This window comes from Pestalotiopsis fici (assembly GCF_000516985.1).
Source record: "Pestalotiopsis fici W106-1 unplaced genomic scaffold PFICI_Scf_12, whole genome shotgun sequence".
Taxonomy (NCBI): domain Eukaryota; kingdom Fungi; phylum Ascomycota; class Sordariomycetes; order Amphisphaeriales; family Sporocadaceae; genus Pestalotiopsis; species Pestalotiopsis fici.
The window spans coordinates 2,182,321-2,204,791 of NW_006917102.1; the positions used below are offsets into that span (position 1 = coordinate 2,182,321).

At 49.3% G+C, this 22,471-nt stretch overlaps 5 protein-coding genes across 5 annotated transcripts; 2 read left to right on the forward strand and 3 right to left on the reverse strand.

Annotated features, from left to right (window-relative positions):
* Nucleotides 1-674: 674 nt before the first annotated feature.
* Nucleotides 675-2,317, reverse strand: PFICI_14394 (uncharacterized protein; the record flags this gene model as incomplete). The annotated part of the gene is made up of 6 exons (XM_007842975.1): nucleotides 675-893; nucleotides 1,013-1,112; nucleotides 1,188-1,573; nucleotides 1,682-1,773; nucleotides 1,854-2,067; nucleotides 2,165-2,317. 6 exons carry the CDS (start codon nucleotides 2,315-2,317, stop codon nucleotides 675-677), a joined length of 1,164 nt encoding a protein of 387 aa, XP_007841166.1.
* Nucleotides 2,318-3,245: 928 nt separating this feature from the next.
* Nucleotides 3,246-8,089, reverse strand: PFICI_14395 (uncharacterized protein; the record flags this gene model as incomplete). The annotated part of the gene is made up of 3 exons (XM_007842976.1): nucleotides 3,246-6,932; nucleotides 7,062-7,303; nucleotides 7,378-8,089. The coding sequence occupies 3 exons, from the start codon at nucleotides 8,087-8,089 to the stop codon at nucleotides 3,246-3,248; spliced, it is 4,641 nt and encodes a 1,546-aa protein (XP_007841167.1).
* Nucleotides 8,090-14,226: 6,137 nt separating this feature from the next.
* Nucleotides 14,227-15,911, forward strand: PFICI_14396 (uncharacterized protein; the record flags this gene model as incomplete). Its single annotated transcript, XM_007842977.1, has 6 exons — nucleotides 14,227-14,415; nucleotides 14,481-14,517; nucleotides 14,605-14,675; nucleotides 14,749-15,084; nucleotides 15,189-15,226; nucleotides 15,281-15,911. 6 exons carry the CDS (start codon nucleotides 14,227-14,229, stop codon nucleotides 15,909-15,911), a joined length of 1,302 nt encoding a protein of 433 aa, XP_007841168.1.
* Nucleotides 15,912-16,150: 239 nt separating this feature from the next.
* On the reverse strand, nucleotides 16,151-17,497 carry PFICI_14397 (uncharacterized protein; the record flags this gene model as incomplete). The annotated part of the gene is made up of 1 exon (XM_007842978.1): nucleotides 16,151-17,497. The coding sequence occupies one exon, from the start codon at nucleotides 17,495-17,497 to the stop codon at nucleotides 16,151-16,153; it is 1,347 nt and encodes a 448-aa protein (XP_007841169.1).
* Nucleotides 17,498-18,784: 1,287 nt separating this feature from the next.
* Nucleotides 18,785-21,078, forward strand: PFICI_14398 (uncharacterized protein; the record flags this gene model as incomplete). Its single annotated transcript, XM_007842979.1, has 5 exons — nucleotides 18,785-18,849; nucleotides 18,925-18,949; nucleotides 19,071-19,153; nucleotides 19,213-20,535; nucleotides 20,634-21,078. 5 exons carry the CDS (start codon nucleotides 18,785-18,787, stop codon nucleotides 21,076-21,078), a joined length of 1,941 nt encoding a protein of 646 aa, XP_007841170.1.
* Between the last annotated feature and the right edge of the window lie 1,393 nt (nucleotides 21,079-22,471).

Sequence of the window (22,471 nt, forward strand, 5' to 3'; positions counted from 1 at the left end):
TAGCTGTGAGAAGCGATACTGGCTGCCTGGCCGCCCTGCCGTGGGGAACACTGAAGCTATTATGTGACGGTTTCCCACTGGTATGAAACCGTCTTCGGGGGCGGACTTTTGTGGATATCTCCGACTCCATTACATTGTGTGTAATTAATTCCTAGATGCGAAAAATTCAAGCATTCCAATCTGCCCTTGAATATTATTTTTCTCTCTTGAACTAAATACCACATGGAAAAATCCCTATTGCATCATTATCAATCTGTATTTCTCATTTCTGCTGGCTGCTTAAAGCCCCAAGTGGCACTGTGACGTCTGTAGTCGCCAGCGTGTAATGATTGATATCACCGTCATGACATGTTCCTAGCAAGTTGAATAGACGATTACTACACGGCAAAGAAGGTATGTAGTGATCTATCGTCTCTAGGGAGGAGAGCCTTGATATTCATCAAAGGCACTATAATATAACAACCGATGTGTTTCTCCGCGCCATTGATCACAGAGAAGGGAGAGCACGAGGCAAGAAGAAAAGAGCCAGCGTCTAGAATTTTTTCAGACTCTGATTCGGAAATAATCACACGACGGCTACCACGGCTGTCTGGCGATTCTACATCCCGAGAATTCAGTGCAGTATTTATTTCTTGACATGGACATTGGGAGAGGGCAGACATGCAGGTTTCCAACTAGACTCGGCGCGAACCTGAATCGCCACTGTTACCCAGCAGGCTGCTCTCCTCGTCCACAGAGGGCCTCCGAACTTGCCCAGTCGACTTTTTGCTCTTCTGCAGACTGACCCAAATCGCAGCGCCAATAATGAGCAGCGCCCCAATCAAGCTCAAGCCCGACGGTGTAGTTCCCCAGACAATCTTTTCCAATATCAGGGCAAATACCAATTGAGTATACTATCATCATGTGTCAGCCACCATTATTTCAACAACAAGGCCCTTTGGGTTCGAGGGGAGGCAAGTTCTCTGTAGAACAGGGAGACAAGGTCGCCAGATAGGCATTGAGGTATACTGACAATGAGATTGGTGGCCCTTCCACCCTTTTCCCGCTGCAGTCCCTCGGTGATGAGGAACTGGAGCAGGAAACCCGCAATACCAATCGCGACCAAGAGAGCCCTGCAGATAGGTAGTTGTTCATCAGCCACAGGTCGGGCAAGTTTTCCATGGGTAGGGGGGGGAAGAGTTTCGTACCATTGCGTAGCGTTCTCTGGCGTCTTGAATTCCAGGTCTGGGTGTATCAGGATAATCAGACACGAGCCAACAGTTGCCACAACGGCAAAATAGTTGACGCTGACGAGCGAGTGGGCTCGCGTGCCAATGACGCGGATCGTAGAGTAGGCCGTCGCAGCCCCAAATGACCCTATGACCCCAAGCAGAACAGCGAGGGACCGCTCTGCCGGTGTCGCAGGTACAGCAGGCACTATGCCACTTGGCCCATCAGCATCAGCCATGGTCCCGAGACTGTTTGCCGCGTCCCCGTCTCCGGACACAGGGAATATGAATGGCGGGCGCGCAATGAACAGGACCCCAATAAACGCAATCACGCCTGCGAGAGCTTCCTGAACGGTGAAGGGCTCCTACAACCACGTATATGAATATCAATATCAATATCAAACTTGTAGGTGGCCCGTCTCCCCCCCAAACGACGGCAGTGTGGGGAGGGGGCGAGGAGGCATATAACCAACCTTGAGTACGACAAAACACATGAAAGCCGTCAAGGTCGGGACGATGAAGCTGATGACGGTAGAGTCGGATAGGTTTAGGTAGGACAAGGAGTCTGAGATAAGATCCAACTGTCAGCGCCAAAGCCTTGTACCCGAAAGGAACCATCACGTATTCAGGATGAGGACGGCTAACAGTAGGAGCAAAACAGTCCGATGAATCCAGCAAAGCCGCGGAGGACGAGCAGTCCTCTGATCTGGGGATTGCCGAGGGGGAAGTCGGGAACCTTTTTGATCCACATGTAGAGAGACCCCAAGATAGCAGTGGCCAGCATACGGACAAAGATGATTTGCAGTGCGTGGAATTTGGTGGTGAAACCTGTCTCCAGGAGGCGTGTCGTTGTCGTCATCTACATGTGGTATGTGTTAGCCCTCGACGGCCTCAACAGAAAATAGGGACGAGTATATAAACAAGGGAAACTCCCCGGTTCCTCGACATCAACATACCAAAGAAGCAAAAACCTCGGCCAGGAACACAAGAAACAGGCCAAGGTTCCTGTTGTAGAACTGGCCAAGTCTCTCCCATGCATTTGGTGGCTGGTCAAGAGCCTCCGATGCTTCACCTCGTCCGCCTTCCGGGACGACACTCCCCGAACCCATGGTATTTGAAGGCGACATCACACGGCTAGAGTCATGGCGCTCTTGGCTGGTATGTGTACCCTTGCTGTTGGTACCGTATGTCATCCTCCTTCGCCCCTCCCTCTCTTTTTCTTTTGGCTGGGCTTAAAAAAAATGGCCAACACAGGTGCGCATTGGGATAGCTCGAGTGACTTTCCTTGAATGGCGTATATCTATAGGGTTAGTCTTTTAAACGTGGGTTTTGAACTTTACTGGATTCTGCTTTGTTATTTAGTAGCCTTGGTTTTACTTTCCCCTCTCTTTTTTTCATCTTTTTATTCCCCCCCCCCCGCCCTGACCTCCTCCAGTATATCGCTTAGCGGGGCTGGCTTAAGTTAGCGGGTGTCGGCTATTACTACTAGCTACCTAGGTACACTAGTCGTTCCGAAATAGGAGGGGCGGAAAGTTGCATATTTTTTATAGGCACGCAGTATCGAGACTGGGGTAGATATTATACGAGGATTCAAACTACAGTATTGCGCAGCACACCATTATTGTAATTAGGCAAATAATGAAAAGCGTCTAATGGTGAGTTTAGTGGAAGCTCAAGCCTCCAGCCAGACAAGGCAAACGTGAAGCATTAGAATAAGTCAATGGTTCATTAAGAAGAGCCTTTGGTTTTATCTCTTATATAAAATCTATATCTATACTAGGCCTCATCTGGTCTACTATACTATCCTTTACAAAAGAGTATTATTCTATGTACAACGTCCTAAAGACGTTTGTAAAGCCTTCTTTGATTGTACAGCCCTTAGGTACATATCAAAGGACAAGAGACGAGACGTAACATGCGTAGGAGGGACTTCTGTTACAAAGATCACTCCCGGGTATTATTGAATTATCTTTCTTTAAAACGGGTATTTGAGAGCATGGTATTGCTCAGAACAGGCTGGAACGTGACAACCTCGTCCTACGACTGAGCCTTGGTCGAGACACCCGAGGACTCGGCAGTCTTTTCTGCTGGCGCAGAGGTGCCAAGTGTAGGAACCTGCTCCTTGGTCGATTTCTTGGGTTGTTCTGTCTTCTTGCCCTTCTTTGGAACTCGGGTGAGCCAGTAGAGGAAGAGAGCACCGAAAACATTAAAAATGATAAAGGCCCAGAGGATGCCAAAGTTGCGCCAGCGGTCCGAGTAGTAAGACTGGACGCTGGCCAAGAACACATTGGTGTCGCGAATGGTGCAGTAACTGCAAGTGTCGGTGGCGTTGTCATCCTGCAGATATCCTCCTACTGCGGCGATGTATGGGCCCAAGTAATCGATACAGGTGCTGCCCGAGGGCGGTTCGAAGCTGACATATTCGTTGGACGCGCAGACCACTTCTGTATTGGCAACTGCCGTGGACAGCATGGCTGAGATCAGGTACGAGAAGGGACTGACACGATACATGAAGATCCAGAAGCGAGGGAAGGTGCTGGGGCTGGCAAGAACACCACAGAAGATCAAACATAGCATGAAGAGCAGGTTGGCAATGTTTCCTCCAGCCTCGGCCGTCTCGAAAGCAGCAATGATCATATCGGTAAAGGTCGACGTGAAGAGGAGGAACATCCAGAGAAGCAGGAACATGAGAGCACCGCGCTCGTGTTCCTGACCCGCCGCAATCGCATTGTTGTTCAGGCCAACAGGGTAGTACCAGCACACAAACATGAAAACAGCCATTAGCGTGTTCCACGGAAGTTCCACGATGATCTGAGAGAGCATAAAGACCTTCCAGCCGTAGACCTTGGATGGTCGCTCCCGAACCTCGTACAAGGATCGCTGGACAACAAAGTGAGGCATCGTCTGCTGAACTAGCTGGCCAAACACCGTGAGCAGGTTGAAAATGGCAAACATTTGGTTCTGGAGACCTTGGATCGAGTTGGGGGCGTCAAAGAACACAAAGCCGATGAAGAGGGCGACGAGAATGCACAGAGCCGCCTTGGAGTAGATGTAAGAGGGGGTACGCCAGTACTGCTGGAAGACACGGTAGGAAACCTCGGTGAGCTGCGTCCAGAAGCTGGCTGCAAACTCGCGGTACGAACCCTTGTCCTCGGTGGGAGGGGGCACCTCGGGGGCATCATCCTTTAGTCGCTGCAGCTCAGCCTGAACGTCACGATAGTTGGTGCTGTCGCGCCATGTCTGGAACCAGTCAATATCGGTGTGACTCCCGGGGGCGGCGCCAATGGCGTCCAACATCCATTCAGCCGGGTTGGCATCGGCAGGGCACGGGGGAGCACCATGAGACTCAAAGTAGGAGATCATGCCCTTGGAGTTCTCCCCAATGTCGCCAAAGTAGACCGTCCGGCCGCCTTTGGCAAGGAACAAGAGACGATCAAATCGTTGGAAAAGCATGGCAGAGGGCTGGTGGATCGTGCAGAGAATAGCTTGGCCAGCCTTGGTCAGCTTCTCGAGCAGGTCCAGAATGGCCCACGAGGTTTGAGAATCCAGACCAGACGTAGGCTCATCCACAAACAGCAGAAGAGGGGGCTTGGCAGCGAGTTCGACTCCAATTGTCAGGCGCTTGCGCTGCTCAACGTTGAGACCTTCTCCGAGCACACCCACGACGGCGTCGGCGTACTCCTCCATGTCGAGCAGTTTGATCACCTCATCGACGTAGGCAAGCTTCTCAGCCTTGGGAACATCGGCGGGTTGGCGAAGTAGAGCCGAAAAATTGAGGGCCTCTCGAACTGTCGTGGTTGCCAAGTGAAGATCCTGTTGTTGGACATAGCCCGTCTTGCGCTGGAACGAGGTGTCCCGCAGGCGGCCATCAACCAGCATCTCACCAGTAATGACGCCCATTGTGATACGACTGGCGAGAGCATCAAGCAGTGTGGTTTTGCCGGCACCAGACACACCCATGAGAGCCGTGAGGGTTCCAGGCTTGACCCAGCCGTCAACGTTGTCCAGAATGCGTCGCGGCTCTCCCTTGATCTTGATATCATAGCAGACATTGTTCCAGTGAAAGACGCTCGTCGAGCCCTGCAAAGCGCCACCGGTTGCCTTCTCGCCAGTGCCGGCAGTCGCTCTTTCGTTGGTGGCTATGGGACCAACCCGTGCCATGCCTTCTTCAGCATCATCCTTGCGCTCCTTGAACTGGGCCGGCTTGTAACCACGGCGGAAAACCAGAACCTCGCCCTTGGACTTCTTCTCCGAGACGAGCTCGGCCGAGACCATGTAGGTGCCCAGGAAGAAGAGGATAAAGGCAATAGTAATGCCCCAGTTGCGCCAGCGGTTCTCGTTGTAGTACTGGAAAGCACTGTTGATGTAGGCATCGCCGTCGACGTAGGCGCTGCCGGCGACCGAGGCCACAGCACTGCAGACATGGTTCAAGGAGCCGACATTCTCATATCCAGGGACCGCGGCACTCGGGACGTAGTCCGTGCACTCAAACTGGCGTCCGTGGAACTCATTGGCCATGAGCGACTCAAAGGCATACGCCAGGGGATCGAGATAGTTGATCCATCGGCACCAATCAAGCATGTAGCTAATGGGGATGACGAAACCGGTAAAGATGACGAGGGCGAGAATGAGAATGGCGGCCGGCACCATTGCCTGTGACAGGGTCCGTGAGGCAGACGCGATGGTGCGGAAGATCATACTCATGGCCAGGACCACGGTGAAGGAGATGAGCAGGAAGAAGAAAAAGGCACCAGGCTCACGCCTCAGGTTGGTCAAGAAGTAGAGGGTGAGGTTGTACACAATCGTGTTCATGACCTTGTACGGCATGTCGGTAAGCATGGATGCCACAGCTTCGGCCGAAGGATGATACATTGCATATCGACTCTGCTTTTCGACGATAGGACGTTGCGCGTACAGTGTGAGAATCTCCAGGGCCGAGGCAAAGGCGTTGGTGAGACAGGCAAAGAACAGCAGTGCTCCTCTCTGAAAGAAACTGCCCGTGGTAGGCTGTAGATTGTAAAAGACACTGCCGATAATGAGGGCCATGATGAAGTTGCCAATCAGAGAGCCGAGGGTCAGGCTAGGGTCGCCAATCAGTCGGCGGAAGCCGCGCCACAGGCAGAGCTTGACCTGTTGCATGTACGAGAGCGTATACGGGGACTTGAGGCGCTGTGCCTTGGCCTGTGCCTGTCTCTTGTTGGCACGGAAGGCCTCTGCGTCGGGGCCGTTGAGGGGGTGCTCCTGCTTATACGCCTCAATATCGGCCTGCAACTTGCGGTACTCGGCACTGTTCTTCCAGGCGGCGGCAAACTCATCTGGTGTTCTCGGAGCCTTGCCTTGGAATCCCTCACGAACAATGCGTTCCTGGGGACTGGTCATGGAGGTCAAGAAATCCGGAGCGGTCTGGCGGGCCGGGCACTCGAAGCCCAGGTTGACAAAGTACTGCTTGGCCTCGTCGGCGCGACCAAAGAAGATCTGGCGCCCCTCGTACAACACCAGTGCCTTATCAAAGAGATCATAGGCACTCTGGGGTGCTTGGTAGATGGAAACGCAGGCGGTTGCTCCAAAGAGCTCGGTCTGCAAACGCAGAGTTTTGCAGAACTCGACAGCATTGGCACTGTCGAGACCTCTAGTGCTGTTATCCCAGCATTGCAGTGGTGCACGGCTGAGTGCTGCTTCGGAAATAGTCACACGTTTGCGTTCTCCTCCAGACACACCGCGAACCTAGAATGTTGCAATCACGGTCAGACTCTGGCTTTGTAACAGGACGAGGCTAAGAATCACGTGACGAGAAAAGGGGCAAGATGAAAGCAGAGATCTTTGGGACAAGTCTGGGAACATATGGTTACGTACATATTCGTTACCAACGCGGGTGTTGATTGTGTGGGAAATGCCAAACATGGCCATGGTGACGTCCCTCAGGTGGTTTGAATATGTCATCTTGTCGACACCCTCGGGCAATTCTCTTGGCGCACGTGCCTGAGCGGCAAAGGTCAGAGTATCACCCACTGATAACATGGGAAAGTGAACATCGACCTCGGCAGTGTATATGGCCTCGCCCTTGTGGTGGCTGTGCATCTCCTTGGCGGTCACACCTATTATTGACGGAAAAATGAGCGGCTTTGTTCTCACAAGCGACGGCAACAGCGACAGTAGCGGCAACACTTACCCTGGTAGTTGAAGTACGAGTTTTCGTCAACGTAGATACCATTTGTCTCGCCGGCAATAGTCTTCAAGAATGTAGAACAGCCCGAGCCAGGCGGTCCCAGAACGACCAGCATCTCTCCTTTGCGGACCAGACCGTCGAAATCGCGCAGGATATCGATTTTGCGCGGCTTGCTGAGACCAAAGGCCTTGCGCACCAGACCTGCTGCGTCTAGCCAGACATTGGCGACATCCTTTTGGTAGTCAGTGGCCTGACCGAAACCGTGGACATTGACGTTTTGAAAGCAGATGCCAGCGGACCGAAAGCCGGCAGTGTCCATGTCCACAATGGCCTTTGCCCAAGCGCGCGCACTGAAGTTCTTGGAAGCCGGGTTGAGTGGCGAGCTCTCGTCGGCGTGAAAGGGGTTGCCGCCTTGAGCGCCGGCGTTGGACTGCGTCGTGTAGCGGCGGGCCAAGGAGTGCACAATCGAGTGGCGCCTCTCGAGCTCAGAGTCGTCCCCTTGTTGTGTGGCGTCAGAGTCTGGCGTACTCACCCCATCCACCTGAGCGCCGGATTGGGCATGAGGCCGTGTCGAACCACGCGACACGGTCTTGTCCAACGGGTTGCCGCCATCCTCGGCCACGGCATCGTGAACAGCCGGCGAGGCCAGGGGCGCGCCCGTAGCCTGAGCTGTCCTGTCGTAATTCATGAAGCCGGTCCCGCCGACGATGGACATCGTTGCGGGCGACTGAAAAGGTTGGACGAGAAAGTCCGCCGAGATATTCTTGTCCTTTTGTTGGTGTGATGGTGTCGTTTTGTAATTGTCGGGTGGCGTAGATGAAGAATCCCGAAAGCCTACGTACTAGGCAAGGTAGATATTATTGACTGTTTGGTTGGATGCTGTCGCAAACTCGTGTGAATGGGTGGCAAAGAGAATTACAAGAGTCTTTACAAATCCCCTGATGGCGTCGTCTTGGATTCTATAGATGAGAAAAGAAGTGAGAATGCGGGTAAATGATGAAGAAGAGGATCCAGCAAAGGACTCTATCGTCGTTCTCTTTCTTGCGTTCCTGTCCTGCTTCTTCCTTTTCTAAATGACCATCTATTGTTTGCCTGTGCCAATAGATTGATCCAAAGTGGAAGTCTGCAATTGAGAAGGAGGTCTCAGGTTGTTATTTTTCTTGGAGGGGGGCGGGCGCCTAGACTTGGGGGGGTATCGGCGACATTTTATTGAAGATCCTCAATGCGTTTCGTTTTCGTATTTCTTGGGGGGGTATTTGGGCGGGCCCCGGGCTGGAGGCTCGGGTTACTTCAAGACCCCTAGGGCCATCCAAAAAGGTAGAAAGAGTCCGGGGAATTGGGACGCTAGTTTGATGATTGTTGTACATTTTGGGCAAGTCTGCGTGTGTACATGTTGTCGCTAATGAATAACGTGCAATGCGGTGGTACTATTTCATATGAGTCCTCTTTTTTTTTTTCTTAGGAGTCTGGAATTGCTGGCATAACTAGGCCGCAGAATACTAGGTGCCCACCTCCCCCCCCGGTATTCTGTAGGTCGGCAGCCTTCTAGAACATGGCACAACTTTGCTGCCTACAAGGCTACGCCGCTCCCCCTGTCTGTCGCGATGGATGATGTTCTTTCTCTGTTGACATTTTGTGTCACTGATCGCTATAGCTCCATGCAAAACCCTGTGTCTTGTACAATATTTGCCCTATCTACTCAAACAAAGGAATCGACACATGTATACGTGTTAGGTAAGATATAAATCCGCTCTCTGACCTGTTACATTCTCGTTCTTTCTTCCTTCCCCGTCGCAATCATGGTATAGACATAAGCACTAGCAGTGGCAGGATCGGGTTTAAGTTGTATCCTCTTTTTTGCGTGGTGTCATCGAAAAGGTGTATTACAGGACAGGGTACGAATGCATGTTATATATGTGCAATATAGTTCATGTGGGTTGCCCCAGCAAGACTGGCTGACTGACCTGCAGCGGCCACCGGGTTGTTGTTAGTCCCCGTCTCCCGGGTCGCAGAATCGTGCCGAAACTGTTCTCTCTTGTCTCTTTCCCCTGCAACCACATGGCCGTGGACCTGTGACGATTGCATCATGAAATGCGCGCTGATGTTTTGCGTGCATCTTGCCCTTTGCTTGTCGAATCCGATTCATATTGATCAAACAAAGTCCCTTCACATGCAGGTTTGTTATATATATAAAAAAGAGAGGGTGGGTGAAAGAGTAGTGATGAATCTAATAAGATCGAACTAAGATGAAAAAAAAAATACATCCCTGCCTAGGTAAAAGTCGTCACAAAGCGGCTCCCCCCCCCCCTTATTAAATGGAGAAAAAGAAGAAGAAAAGATGGCCGCATTCGTGTGTACGTATACATACTACACCGTCCTCGGCTAGAGGTGACTGGGTAAGGTAAAATGTGAGGATCCTCCCAGAGCCAGGACTAGTATTGAGACCTCCTTATTAGTGGACGGTAAACCACGATAGCGCCCGCGCAAGAGGCCCGCCTTTGTCATCAAAATGCGTCAAAATAAAATTACTACCCATTCGTGGCACTCTGTGTTGAAACTACACCACCATGTATTTTAATGGTCGTACTCGGTTTTGTAAGCGCACTACTAACTCTAGGGGAATAAGTACCGCGCTGGGTGTACGAGAACTACGGTGTATGTATGGACAAGATGGTCCTGTTCAAGTTTTGTTGGGTCTCATTGCATTTCCGTTACCTTGACGCGTATGTAACGTCTATCTATGTATACACGCGCATGGTATTTTGCTTACTTGTGCTTCGGGTGAAGATTTATACGGAACTTGCTGTAGGTAACTGGCGAAGGGCTTGCAGGTACTGTTCAAGCAGTTTTGGTTTTGATATGAGCGATTATTATTGATTGATATTCTATCAGCATAAGAACAATTCCTAATGTACAGCAGATAAGGACTGGTGTTACCCGAGGCGGGTGGGGGAAGGATTTCAATTCATCAAGAAGTCGAGCTCTCTTGCCTACACGCATTCATTTTATCTACTCTACAGGTACACTTGTCTACTGTGTAATAAATGGAGGGTGGAAGAACTCGGAGACTTGCAGCAGGAATCGTAGACGCGGCCCTGGTAGGTACCAGTAAGAAAATGGCCTTGGGGGTCGACTCGGAGTCTTCCAACACTCCGACGGCCCGCCAATACCTAATCCGCCAAGTCCAAGCCTTTTCTACTGATTTGGGTATCCACATGCAGTAGCAGCAACAACAGCGTTAGGTTGTAGAATGCGCGCGCATTGAACAGCAGCCTTATGACCACCCAGGTAGATGAATGGGTAGGTAGGTAGCACGCGTGTGAATCATCATAGACCTTGTTACGCTAACATGCTTAATAACACATGGCACGTCACCAATAACAACGTGAAGGGAAAATGACTGGGTAGTACTTTCACTACTCCATATTGTAGGACTTTTGGTATCTGATACAGAAGTAAAAACATAAACTACGTACCTACTAGTTTAACAGAGTAATGTCAAGTATGATAGCTATGTAGGTAACTAGGAAACGGCTAGCTTCCCTTCCACCTATTTACTTGCATGCGGGTCTTTGACAGCCCCGGCCATTTGTATACAGAGTGTGTAGCATGTCCATCTGAATCTCCACCTGTCGTGTTCGTTTACAGACTTGAAACATTCCTCAAAGACATTGTCTTGTTGTGTACTTGGCCCTTGTGAATTGAGGCCCCCGATCTCATCTTCCGGGTGTTCGGAAACTCCGTCAGCAGAACAGCTTGTCAATCTCCCGGGGTAGATTCATCCATGTTTGCCGTGCATTCGGCGCCGCCACGCCAATTGTTGCGCTCGCGTCCAGCTCACGGGTTCTGCCTGTCAGCAGCCTTTTGCTTACCGAATCCCCAACGTCCGCCGGCAACCTCTCGGTTGAGCCTCTGGAATGGCTTTTTTTTTTTTTTTTCATATTGTATTAGTCCATGGCGATAAACCTTCAATGACACTGCCATTGAAGCGCTGGCGCAATCGGGCGGCTTGTGCGTATCCGTCTGGCAAACGATGAACCAGTTGTCTGTCAAACATACCATCCTAGCATTTCCCAGACTCTTATCATGTGTCCTCGTCATATTTACAGTCACCCTCATCTGGGGCACATTTGGCGACTTCCTGCTATTTTCAACCATCTATTAGCCCTTGTCATCCCCGCCACTGTTCGCGTGAGTACTGAACGTTCGCCATTTAAGATGGTATATGCATATTCGGCCCATCGCAACCAACTTGTGAGGGTCAACTAGTAATCCCGTCTGAGCTACACATGTTTCTCGATACATATTGATTTATCCATTGCCAAACCTATTCAGGCTTATCACAAACTTGCAGTTATGATAACTGTTTGGCTCCATGGAATATATTGGAACGCAATATCCTTTCTAATTTTTCCCACCTTGTCGTCATTTTATTTTATTTTCATTCACAATAGGAAGCATACACGAATGACAAATGGCACGGTTTTCTTCCAGCGGCATGCTTGCTAATCCATCTCATATTGGTGGGCTCACACAGAGGATACAGGCATGAACCAAGTGCCAATAGCCCGTCAGACCCATACAAAATTCTTCACCATATTGTACTTAACCTCTGAGCCCTCGTCTAGATGCAGATTCGTCATCATCATGTCGACAGTCGGATCCCAGTCTGGCGCCAATACGACATCAATCCCGTTCCCCGCACCCTGGAGAAACCACGGCTTTGCCTTAAATGAGACGAGATGGGAGTTTAGCCTAATTATATCCTACCGTTTCCATGGTCATGACCATGCTTGGGTTTTAGCAGGTTGGGTAGGTTATCGTGGGTGTCAGGGACAGAGTTTCACCTGGACTGCTGCTGCACAAGTAGTCATTGCTCAGGCGGAGAGGCTGCTCTGCTTGCCTAGGTCATCAAACTGCCATGGCATCAGTTCTACCGACGACAAGTCAACCCTCGAGTACCTTCAGCCCACGATAGCAGAACTATCAATACTACCTTGGACCTCCCAAGCCCACACATGCAGCTCCTACACGAATATTTACCAATACATTCCTTGCAGATGCGACCTCGTGATGGCTGAGAGGGTACTCATGCGAATAGTAAAGTGAAAAATAAATAAATAAAGATGTTCCACGGACCTCTCTCCCTGGCTGGAAAGTATAACCTGGAAAAGACACTGCGCCGACGTCGGAAGAGACGTTGAAAACATGTAATAATGGCATTGAACTCATATTGTGGCTCGCGCCTTCGTCTCTTGCCCTCACGATACTGTCGCACAATACTGTCGCACAAATCCTTGGAACCACTCACAATAACACATAGGGGAGCCGACAATCGGGGCCGTTGCGTGTTCTGAAATAGCTGGAGGATACCATGGAAGATACTAACAGCATGGTTATTGAGAAGTGAGAGGGGTTTGGATCTGGAGATATCCTACGTAAGAGTTGGTTACGGACATATGGCGATGATGCGCGGCGATGGTGTCAGGCTGATGATATCGGTTGCTCCCCGGGGATCGTACACAGGCCATGGGCAATTTGCTGCTTCGCTTGGCGAGACAAATGCCAGGAGACCGTCAATACTTTGTTGCTCCATAGAACGACTAATCAGTAGGGTAGTGGCGTGATTCTCTGGTTCGCGAACGACTAAGCAGGACGTCAATGACTAGCTCAGGTCTAGAGCATCATGGCCGCTGAACTTCACTTGCAGGTAGACATGCTTGGTAGCCAGGAACCCGTCTTGATCGGTTCTCATCTGCACAGGGCTGTGAATATAGAGAAACTCTTGAGAAGCAAGCATTGTATCAGGGAGTAGCTCGACGGTGCGGCAGTGGTTGTACATCATGGGAACCACATCCGAGCCCTGTATGTATATAAGCAACTAAAGGGAAATCATACTGCTCATCCCTTGCATCCCGCAAAGAGTCTTCCGGCGTTCAATCCGGATCTGCATGCTTATTGTGCGGGGACGGCAAGATCATCAAGCCTTGGCAGCATATACTACCCCATGCACGATTGGCTATAACGCAGAACGCACCAACACGGGAAGTTATAAAAGCTGCTGGCTGGTGTGATACACTGTGTTCATTAGCATGGCGGCTGCATATATACTACCTTGGATTCCAGGCATTGATGGCGCATTGACACCTGGGACTGGGAATCCGGTATCCTCATGTGCATTTATCACACATCGAGGCCTGAACAATTGGTGGATTATTCGATTCTTGTTCTGAGTTCGTCCAAGCCCTCAGGAGATGGGTCGGGTCTCCGTTTGTGCAAACCAAGAGACTCGAGACATTGGACACACGAGTGCCTCTTCCCCCTCTTGATGCCATGAGTCTGATTGCTTGCTTGCTCTTCGATCCGCACGACTTTGTTGACCAGCATGAAATGCTTTGACATCTGTGCGTACACCCGTACAAGAGCAGATGGCCGGCTCAATGACGAGTAGAGACAGGATAGAAACTCCCATCGCTGCTGCCCAGCTCTCCAATGCGCCTCACGCCACTCGCGACACGGCACGGTACGTTACGGTACGAGTATCCGACTACCTAGACCGAGGCAGAGGAAAAGAAGACGGACGGCCCGCCTGCCTCCTCATGCGTGTACGAGTACGATGTTGAGGAGTAGCTAGCTAGCTGGTGTGGTGGCGTTCCGGTCTCACCATTACGAACTGTATCGCTAGACTAGCTATGTCACCAGACATGTTTCTACTAGCAGTCAGCATAATTCAAGATATATAAAGACAAGCATGATCTCAACGGCCGGCGGTCCCATACTTCACTTCCCCTTGCACAGAAATTCACGACATCGCACTTGGATCCATGGTCCCTACCTAGTAAAACAGACACAATGTCCATGGATATCAACCCGAGCAAAGACCCTGTTTTATTTTCTTCGGAATCGCGCGTTTCGGTCGTCATCGGTGTTGCCGTGGCCTTGATGCTGGGCGCAACTACGGCAGTCATCTTGCGACTTTATACGCGGAAGATCATACTAAACCAACTTGGACTCGACGATTGGCTATCCATAGGAGCGCTTGTATGATGATGAACCCACGTGCTCAGCTAGACATTGCGGACTGTCAAAGCTGAATGTGGTAACAGTTTTTTACACTGGCCACGGGCGTGAGTCAATGCTACAGTAAGTTGACTTGGGAATCTCTTGGGGATTTCTATTATCTCTGCCGTCTATTGTTGCTGATCTAGTGAATGATTGGTTGAATTGTAGTGACAAGAAACGGTCTCGGCCGGCATATTGGCACTCTCCCACAGCCCGATGGCTTCAAGATCTACATGAAGGTGTGTGACCCCCTTATTGTGGTGATACTTCCTATTGTGTCGAATCGACGATGTGCTGAAACAAGTTGCAAAGAACTTCTACGTTGTGCTAATATGGTATAACATTGCCACGATGCTGATCAAAATGACTTTCTTGACACAGTATTATCGCGTCCTGCCGACGACCAGCGTTAGGAAACTGTGTATCGTAGCAATGGTTATTGTCGGCAGTTGGAGTCTGTCGCAGATTCTCCTGACCATCTTCCTGTGTGTTCCTATTTCTGGGTTCTGGGATTCGTCAGTAGAGGCATCCTGCATTCCGACTCCAGCAGAGTGGTATCAGAACGCAGCCGGAAATATTGTTACTGACGTTGCCATATTCTGTCTGCCGTTTCCAGTGCTAGGGCGACTGAACTTACCACGGGCACAAGTAAGTAGTACCTATCTGATATCTAGTTCTACACGAACCCGGCGCACCCATGGCAGAGGTTTTAGCATCAGAAGCTAACCAGAGCACAACGACGACGATATTAGAAGTATGTGCTGCTTGGCATCTTCTCGCTAGGCTTCTTGTGAGTACTCTATATATAATCCCGCGAATCCCCCACAAGTCTGATTTCGCCCAGCACATGTACTATATCAGTCGTCCGGATCAAGTTTCTACATCTGGAGGTCGACGTCACGTGGGAGAACGCCGAAGCATCCCTCTGGTCTCTATGCGAGATATGCTCCGGAACCATTTGCTCATGCCTGCCCTGTCTCCGCCCGTTAGCATCACGGTGGTTCCCCGTATTCTCCACGCATCGGTCGCACGGCTATACTCGGCAGTCTGACTCGTACGCTCGAAACCTGAAGCCGCCGGGGGATCTGGAGGCCGGTCCATTGAGAGGCACTGCCGTCACGAGCAGACCATCGGGATCAGACAGCGACCTCATCTTTGGGCTCGAGGACTACAAACTTGGGACCATTACTTCAGCACACAACATTGAACGTGCGCCCGGGCTGTCAAGCACCAATCCCGTCAAACACGCCGCCACCACCACTGCGTCTGCAATGGCCGTGGGCGCTGCTAGCAACGTCGAAACGCCATGGACAGCTCAAGCCGGGCCCGATAAAACGTGGAAGCAACCAATCATCGCAGCGAGGATACAAGCGGGCAGCAGCAATACGCTTGTCGCGAATGGAAACGGGGCTCTACCCAGCCAGCATGGGATTCAGGTTCAACATGATATCACTGTACAAACATCAAACTGGTGAAGAAGAAGAGGGAGGATATGGCCGCAAAGGCCAATGATAGCAACGTCAGGTGCTGTGTCCACATGGAATAACAACACACGGCTCTACAGCTAGGCGAAAAAATTTGAATGAACAAATAATCAATAATACAAAACGTGCATTTTACTTTCTTCATGCTACCGATTCCTACCTTCTCACATTTTTCGGCCAGGATCTGTTTTCAAGTCATCAAAGGTTACTAGGTAATTGTTTTCATTTATTCACGGAGACTCCAATGCACTCCTGAGGCGACCCATGACCTCAGCTCTGAGTTCATCTCTAAGCTCGTCCATTTCAGGAACGCGTCGGACGGCAAAATCATCACAGTACTCTTGAAGTGCAGCGACACTTTGCTCCAACTCGGCCAGCGTGTCGTCATGTTGAACTACTGTAGCATCCAGGTCCACGACAGCCGCATCGCCCTTGTCTAGCCGCTGCTCTAGCACGAGGATATCGTCCTGCTGAGTTCTTGCTTCAGCCTGCAGTCTGCTTACTTTGTCCTCCCGTGCTCGTGCCTGCTCCTCGAGTATGGCAACCTTGTCCTGGAGCTCTTGAATAGTCTTCTCTTGCCTGGCAGCGACTTGCTTGACATCAGCAAGCTCAACAAAGAGCCGCTGGCAAAGTTGAAGCAGGTCATTTCCGTCACCCGTTGACCTCGCTGCTGACCCCGAATCCTGTTCCCCGGACCCTCTCTTACTGGGCCGATTTGATGGAGATTCAGATTCGCCACCGTCCGTGTCAGCGCTGCCAGACTGACGATGACGCTTGCCGTGACCCTTGGCTGAATTTATCGCCCATGGACAGTCTGGCGTCGTCGGAGGCATCGGAGGACCGGGGCCAATCTCATTATATGCTGGCGGGCTTTCGCCCTGGGTTTCTGGAGCAGCCTCCGAGTCCGTGCTCACATTATTCTCATCGATGGGCAGATGTCTCTTGCCTCCAGTACCCTCGTACAGTCTGTGCAGATGACAATACGAGGGTACTGGTCGGGACGACCGCGATTGGACAATATTGGTGATGGCCTGCAGCCGCGACTTGGACAAGGTGGCATGTTCTAGGTATATCGTGAGACGGCGGGAGGTGGCAAGGGACTCCAAGGCCTTGATGATATCCGCAGACAGGGCCCTCCTCGGGTGTAAGACTGTCCACTGGGCGGGCACGATCAAATGTGCAGGTTGAGACAAGTTGAAGTGAAGGCTAGTAATGCTGGAACTCAATTTCGCCTGCACAGAAGACGAGGCTTCGCATTGGAGCGACCAACTTAGGGAAGCAATATGATCTGGGGGTATGTGTATATACAGAATGGTATCTTTCTGTTTGAGACGAACAGGAACACGCAATCTGAAAAATGCCAAGAGTTGCGACGCATCATTCTCGACGCACACTTCGAAGGTAATGGATCTATTCTTGGGATCCGGGTGAAAAAGGTATTGGTCATTTTGCACTCCATCCAATTCCCAGCGGACAATGGCCTTCCCGCTCACTGTGAAGTTGCTGACATGAGTGTCCTCGATGCGACAGATTGGTGGCGGCGATGAGGGCGACAAGGCGTCGGTTTCCGCAGACATGATGGATGGTGGAACGGCGATCCAACTCTACTGTGTACAGGAGCATTAGTGAACAACAACAATCACGCAACTTACCACTACACGGTTCAGAGCGCGGCGCTCAGGCGAACAACTTGTCGGCGTGTTTCTGTCCCTCACGGAGGCCGTGAAAGATGGCTTTCCAACCAGCAATCCAACCAGTCAGTCTTCGCACGCCCCAGCGGGTTGATCAGAGACGAGAGCCGGTTCCGCTGACAGGCGAGCTACCCAGAGAGAAAGAGGTAGCCCCCTTCCCCCGATCCCGGTCCTTTCTACGAAGAGCTTGTCCTCGCTCGCTCGGGCGCGAGAGGCCAAAGATATTCGCAGAGTAGGAGGCCGGCTACAGTTGATCGGGAGCGCGGGTGACGGGCGTCGAGTCTCTTCGCAACCGGCAGGACGTAGCACGGCAGCTCTCAAAACGCTCGATCGTGAGGATGGAGGAGATGAGAATGCCTGAAGACTTTGATGGCTTTCAGCTTTGTGGATGGGACGACCGAATATGCTATGGGCGTAATAGTTTGGCGATGGATGGAGGGAAAGGAGACGTTAGTCAAGTGCCTTTCAGGTAGAACGAGGTTGGGTTGGAGAGAAGAGAATGTTGGAGCGTTGGGCCGGCCCCACTTGTCATTAGGCAGACGGACACCAATTGTAATCCCCGGCCGCTTTCGGTTTGGCGCCTATCTGCATTACCTTGGTTATCCCGCCCAAGCCACATCCAAATGGGATGCGTGGGTGGCTGGACGCTTGGCAGTGAGTAACACTTGGCTCATCAGCCACTTCAGCCAAAGAGAATGGAATTCTGTAATCCGCCTTGTATGTACTCCCTCTTTGCCTCTCCCCAGCGTCGACAGAGATGCATGCCTTGTGGTGATTCCTCGTCGGGTCGCAGAAGATGTGTACACTTCACATTCAATATAGTAGGTAGCTCGTGCCCTCTCTATCTGGAGCAATAGAGCCGAGCTTTGTGCTCTCAGGCATGTGGCTAGGAAAAAAAGACCTTGTAATGACTTTAGGTACAGCGTACATGCCCCGAGAGGGGCGGGTAGACAACTCCGCAAGCTGATTGATAAGAAGACATGACTCGACTGGGCGGGCAGTCGACCGACGTGTTATGTAGATATGTAGATACCCACGTATGGCGCACCTAATCAAAACCACCATATCACTTTGTATGAACAATTAGTGAACAGTGAATGAACAATAAAAACGGTCCTTCTATGTCAAGTTCAACTTACAAGTACAGAAACAAAAGCCGCATCATCATTCAATATGCAGACTCTCCGCCAGCCCCGAAGCGACACAGACGAGCAACAAGACATTGGAATTTCCCTGGCGTAAGTGCATCCGACCTGGGCGGCCTAGATGGCATCAACTGCGCTGTGTTCCTCCTGATTGACGCGGATCTGCAGCTGTCTGAGATGCCGGAAGCGCAAGGTATGCTGGTAGCCCATCACCTTTGGACGACTCTTGTCGAGACCCTTGTGGGAAGAGATCATAAATGTATTGTCGAAAAAAAGGGCAGACTTGATAATGCTCACTCGGACAACAAATGCAGATCAAGTGTGATCGCAAAAACCCTTGCGCAAAATGCCGCCAGGCTGGTGCCGAGTGCGATCGCGGACCCGGCGAAAAATTAAGGTGCGGTAACCTGCTCTCCCAGGACGAACCCATGCTGAGCATTTCATGGCCATCTCTAGACCAACGCCCAAGAGCTATGTCCAAGCACTCGAGAGTCAAGTGGCCTCGCTGGAAATTCTGCTCCGTGCAGTTGCAGACGCCGACAATGATCAGCGCGCGAGCATGCTCGCAGAATACGGATCTGACACGACAGCGTCCGCTCTGCCATCACTAGAACCAACAATCGGCGTCAGACCATTGGAAAATTCAGACACGAGAGACGGTGACCTGGCTCGGGCAAGGGCAAAGATGGGCCAGCTTCGTAGGCTGGTTGGAGGCGGAGCCGCTCAGTTCTATGGTGGCACCAGTCTTCTCCAGATATCCCTCTCTGGAGAATCACAACAACAACCCGACTCGACCGAAACGCGGTCGACCAGTCAAGATACCAGTGATATTGAATCCCAGGCGGCATATTCATCAGCAGGTGGCAGTCTTGGCTCCCCATCTGCTCAAATGTGCTACTATGAACCCCACAACGCCGTTGCGCAAGAGTTGATGGTGGCCTTTTTCAAGCATCAGTATCCGTTCAACATGTCAATACACCGTGAGTACTTTATAAGAGAATACCACGAGTTTACAGGACGACGCTACTCCGACGTGCTGATCTGTGCGATCTGTGCCACTGGCGCTCTCGCTACCGACGACGTTGCAAAGAGATCACTAGCCGAAGTCTACTTGCAACGAGGACAACAGCTCGTACAAGCCTCACTGGATCATCCCGACATCACGCTTTTACAGGCATTGTTACTCCTGGGCCAGTGCGAAATAGGGCGGGGACGCACCTCTCGAGGATGGCTGCTATGCGGAATGGCTTTTCGGCTGACCCACGAGATGGGCCTGCACCTTGACCCTTCCAACTGGGTTGTTACTCCTGCCGCCAGTGCTGCCACATTAGACAATGAAGGAGAAGAAGACATTGACCGCGAAATATTTCGCCGCGTGTACTGGGCGGCCTTTGCCCTCGACAAACAGCTCAGTCTCTTCTTTGGCCGCCCGCCAGCCTTACATACATATGAGTCAGATGTGCGCAACCCCGTGAGACTGCCTTACCCGCCCAACTGGAAATCGCTTCTGGATTCCTGCGGCATTCACGACAACTCGGTCGAAGATGGTGTCACCCACGTGGAGGCATTCATACACCAGGCTGAGCTGTCCAAGATTTTGCATCGCATGATTACTGGGCTGTTTGAAAACCGCAGGTCCAACCCTGATGATGCCATGGTTGTTGCCATGGTGCAACAGATCAACGTCTCCTTGAATAGGTGGCTTATGACACTACCAAGCCGGTTGCACTGGAATCAGTGGTCCATTGGACAGATTCCAGCAAGCGTCATCCATCTTCAGTAAGTTGATGACATTCATACAAGAGGAAGTTTTGTCATCTGGTCATTGTCACAAAGGGGGAAAGCTAGGCTAATGATCCCTCCCTGCTGCTATTTAGCTTCCTCTTCCACACGGCCATGATCACGCTCCACAGACCTCCTCGTAACCTCTGGAGCAAGCCGGGCGTATCGACGAGTGACGACGTTGAAATATGCTACGAGTCTGCAACAGCAATTTTGCGGCTCATTCGATCATATAAAAAGTATTACCAACTTTGTTTCCTGCCGCTCGACTTTGCCTATACCTTATCGACGACTGCCGGTGTCGTTTTAATGAGGCGGCACTTCGAGAACCTGGCTTGGGACCATCCCGACATTGCTCGCCAACTCAGCCAGCTTCTGCAAGCCATGGATGAGATCAAGGGAGTTTGGCCTTGTATCGTGGAGGTTAAAGATAGCATTCTCCGTGCCCGTGATAAACAAGGCATGATAACTGCTCAGCCCAATGCAAGTCAAAATTCATATTTTATTCCACACTTCTTTAATATAAACGATTATTCGTAAATAACCAGGGTTATAATTAAGTTAACTGGTAGTTAACTTAATTAAATTAACTTAAAATTTAATTAATTTAATTATTAAATAAATTTAATACGTTATGGTCAAGGTTGAAAACGCAGTCTGCAGTTAATTGGTGCAGTTTAAGTTAACTTAAGTTAGTGCAGTTGCAGTCCGGATTTTTGCTAACTACATGCAGTTACTTATCAGTTTAAATCCGGATTTTATTAACTTAAATTAACTGCGCAGTTAATTATAGTTACTGCAATATAAAATTAAAATAATTAATTAAAAATCGAATTATTATTATTTTAATAACCTTTTAACTTCTTTAAATATAATAATAAACGGTTAATTTAAAGGTTTTAAAAGAATTAATAAAATTATTTTAATTAATTAAATAATAACTATTTTATTATTATAATTAGCAGGGTTAGTATAATTAGTTTTAGTTTTTAGTTTTAGTTCTTAGTTAACTAAACTACTTAGTTTTACTCAGGCTATTAATTAAACTAACGTAGTTTTAATCAGGCTGCTAACTAAATCACTTTAGTTTTAGTTAATACATTAACTAAATCAATTTAGTTTTAGTTAGCACTCTAACTAAATCAATTTAGGTTTAGTTAATTATTTAGTTAACTAAAGAATTTTTAAAAACGTTGAAATTATTTAATAAAAATAAATAAAATAAAAACGACAACGTAATTAATTAAAGAAAGCTTTAATTTATTACATTTATTAATTATTTTAATTATAATTAATTAAATAAATAAATTAAAAATAAAAACAAACCTTTAGTTATTTAGTTAACTAAAACTAAAAACTAAATCATTTAGTTAGTTTAGTTTTAATCACCTTATTAACTAAAATCTTTAATTTTAATCAGGCTGCTAACTAAATTAATTTAGTTTTAGTTAGCATTTTAAATAACTAAATTTAGTTAATTAAAAACTAAACTAAGTGTAGTTTTTAGTTAATTAATGTTAGTTAATTATTAGTTAACTAAATACCAACCCTGATAATTAGCAATTGATTAACTTAATTATAAGGTGCAGTTTGCAATTAGTTTGCTATTAACTTAACTTTTTGCAATTGCAGTCCGAGTTTTAACTAACTGCAGTTAGTTAAGTTGCAGTTTGAAAATCGTGCAGTTAAATTAACTGCACTACAGTTAACTAGCAGTTAACTGCATTCCAACCCTGCTTTTTATAATTATTTTATTTATTTATTTAATAATTAAAATAAATAAATCTTTAAATTAATAAATTAATTAATATAACGACTACACTACGGGTTTCTAAAATAAACCTAAAGTATAAAAGGTATTAGGGTTTATGCTAATAGGGAACGGTAGTTTTAAAAAAAGGTATTAAGCAAAAAATATCTAAAGGTAAAAGTG